We start from the raw sequence: 721 nt of genomic DNA on the forward strand, positions 1-721 counted from the left end.
CCAGGTGGAGTCCATCTTCCTCTCTGCCATCGACATGTACGGCCACGAGTACTGCCCTGAGAACCTGAAGGTCGGGAACCGCGCCGTGTGCCGCAGAGGGGACTTTGCCTCCCTGGGCTTTGGTGCCCTGGTCTGGCTGTGGGTGGCTTGGCCTCAAAAATAGCCAAAAAAGCCATCAAAGCCTTGCTCTGTCAGTGCCTGTGTGGAGCAGAGGAATCACGGGTTGGAAGGGACCTTTAAAAGTCCCCCCTGCAGGGAGCAGGGACATCCGCAGCTAGAGCAGGGTGCTCAGAGCCCCGGCCAACCTCCCCTGGGATGGTTCCAAGGATGGGGCAGGAACCACCTCTCTAGGCAGCCTGGGCCAGGGGCTCAACACCCTCAGGCTCAAAAATGTCTTCCTTTTCTCTAGTCTAAATCTCCCTCTTCTAGTTTCAAACCATCCCCCCTTGTCTTGTTGCAACAAGCCCTGCTCAAAAGTCTGTCCCCAGCTTTCTGACAGGCCCCTTGAAATCCTGCAAGGCTGTAAGAAGGTCTCCCCGGAGCTTTCTCCAGACTGACCACATCTCTTAGTTGGGGGTGCACCCTGTTGCTGCAAGGCTGTAAGAAGGTCTCCCCGGAGCTTTCTCCAGACTGACCACATCTCTTAGTTGGGGGTGCACCCTGTTGCTGTCCATCCCAACCCCCTGCTCCTCACCCCTTTTGTCAGGAGCTGACATGTGGA

The 721-nt window shown here is 57.0% G+C and overlaps 1 protein-coding gene across 1 annotated transcript in view; it reads left to right on the forward strand.

The window, feature by feature from the left end:
* Positions 1-4: 4 nt before the first annotated feature.
* The window catches only part of LOC103774483 (acetyl-CoA carboxylase 2-like), a gene marked incomplete at its 5' end in the record, with an annotated part of 13,513 nt that continues 12,796 nt past the window's right edge, over positions 5-721 (forward strand). Inside the window, 1 exon segment of the mRNA XM_008941893.1 lies at positions 5-70. Coding sequence (XP_008940141.1) covers positions 5-70 — 66 coding nt within the window.

The sequence above is a fragment of the Merops nubicus genome, unplaced genomic scaffold, assembly GCF_000691845.1.
Source record: "Merops nubicus isolate BGI_N331 unplaced genomic scaffold, ASM69184v1 scaffold27396, whole genome shotgun sequence".
Lineage (NCBI taxonomy): Eukaryota > Metazoa > Chordata > Aves > Coraciiformes > Meropidae > Merops > Merops nubicus.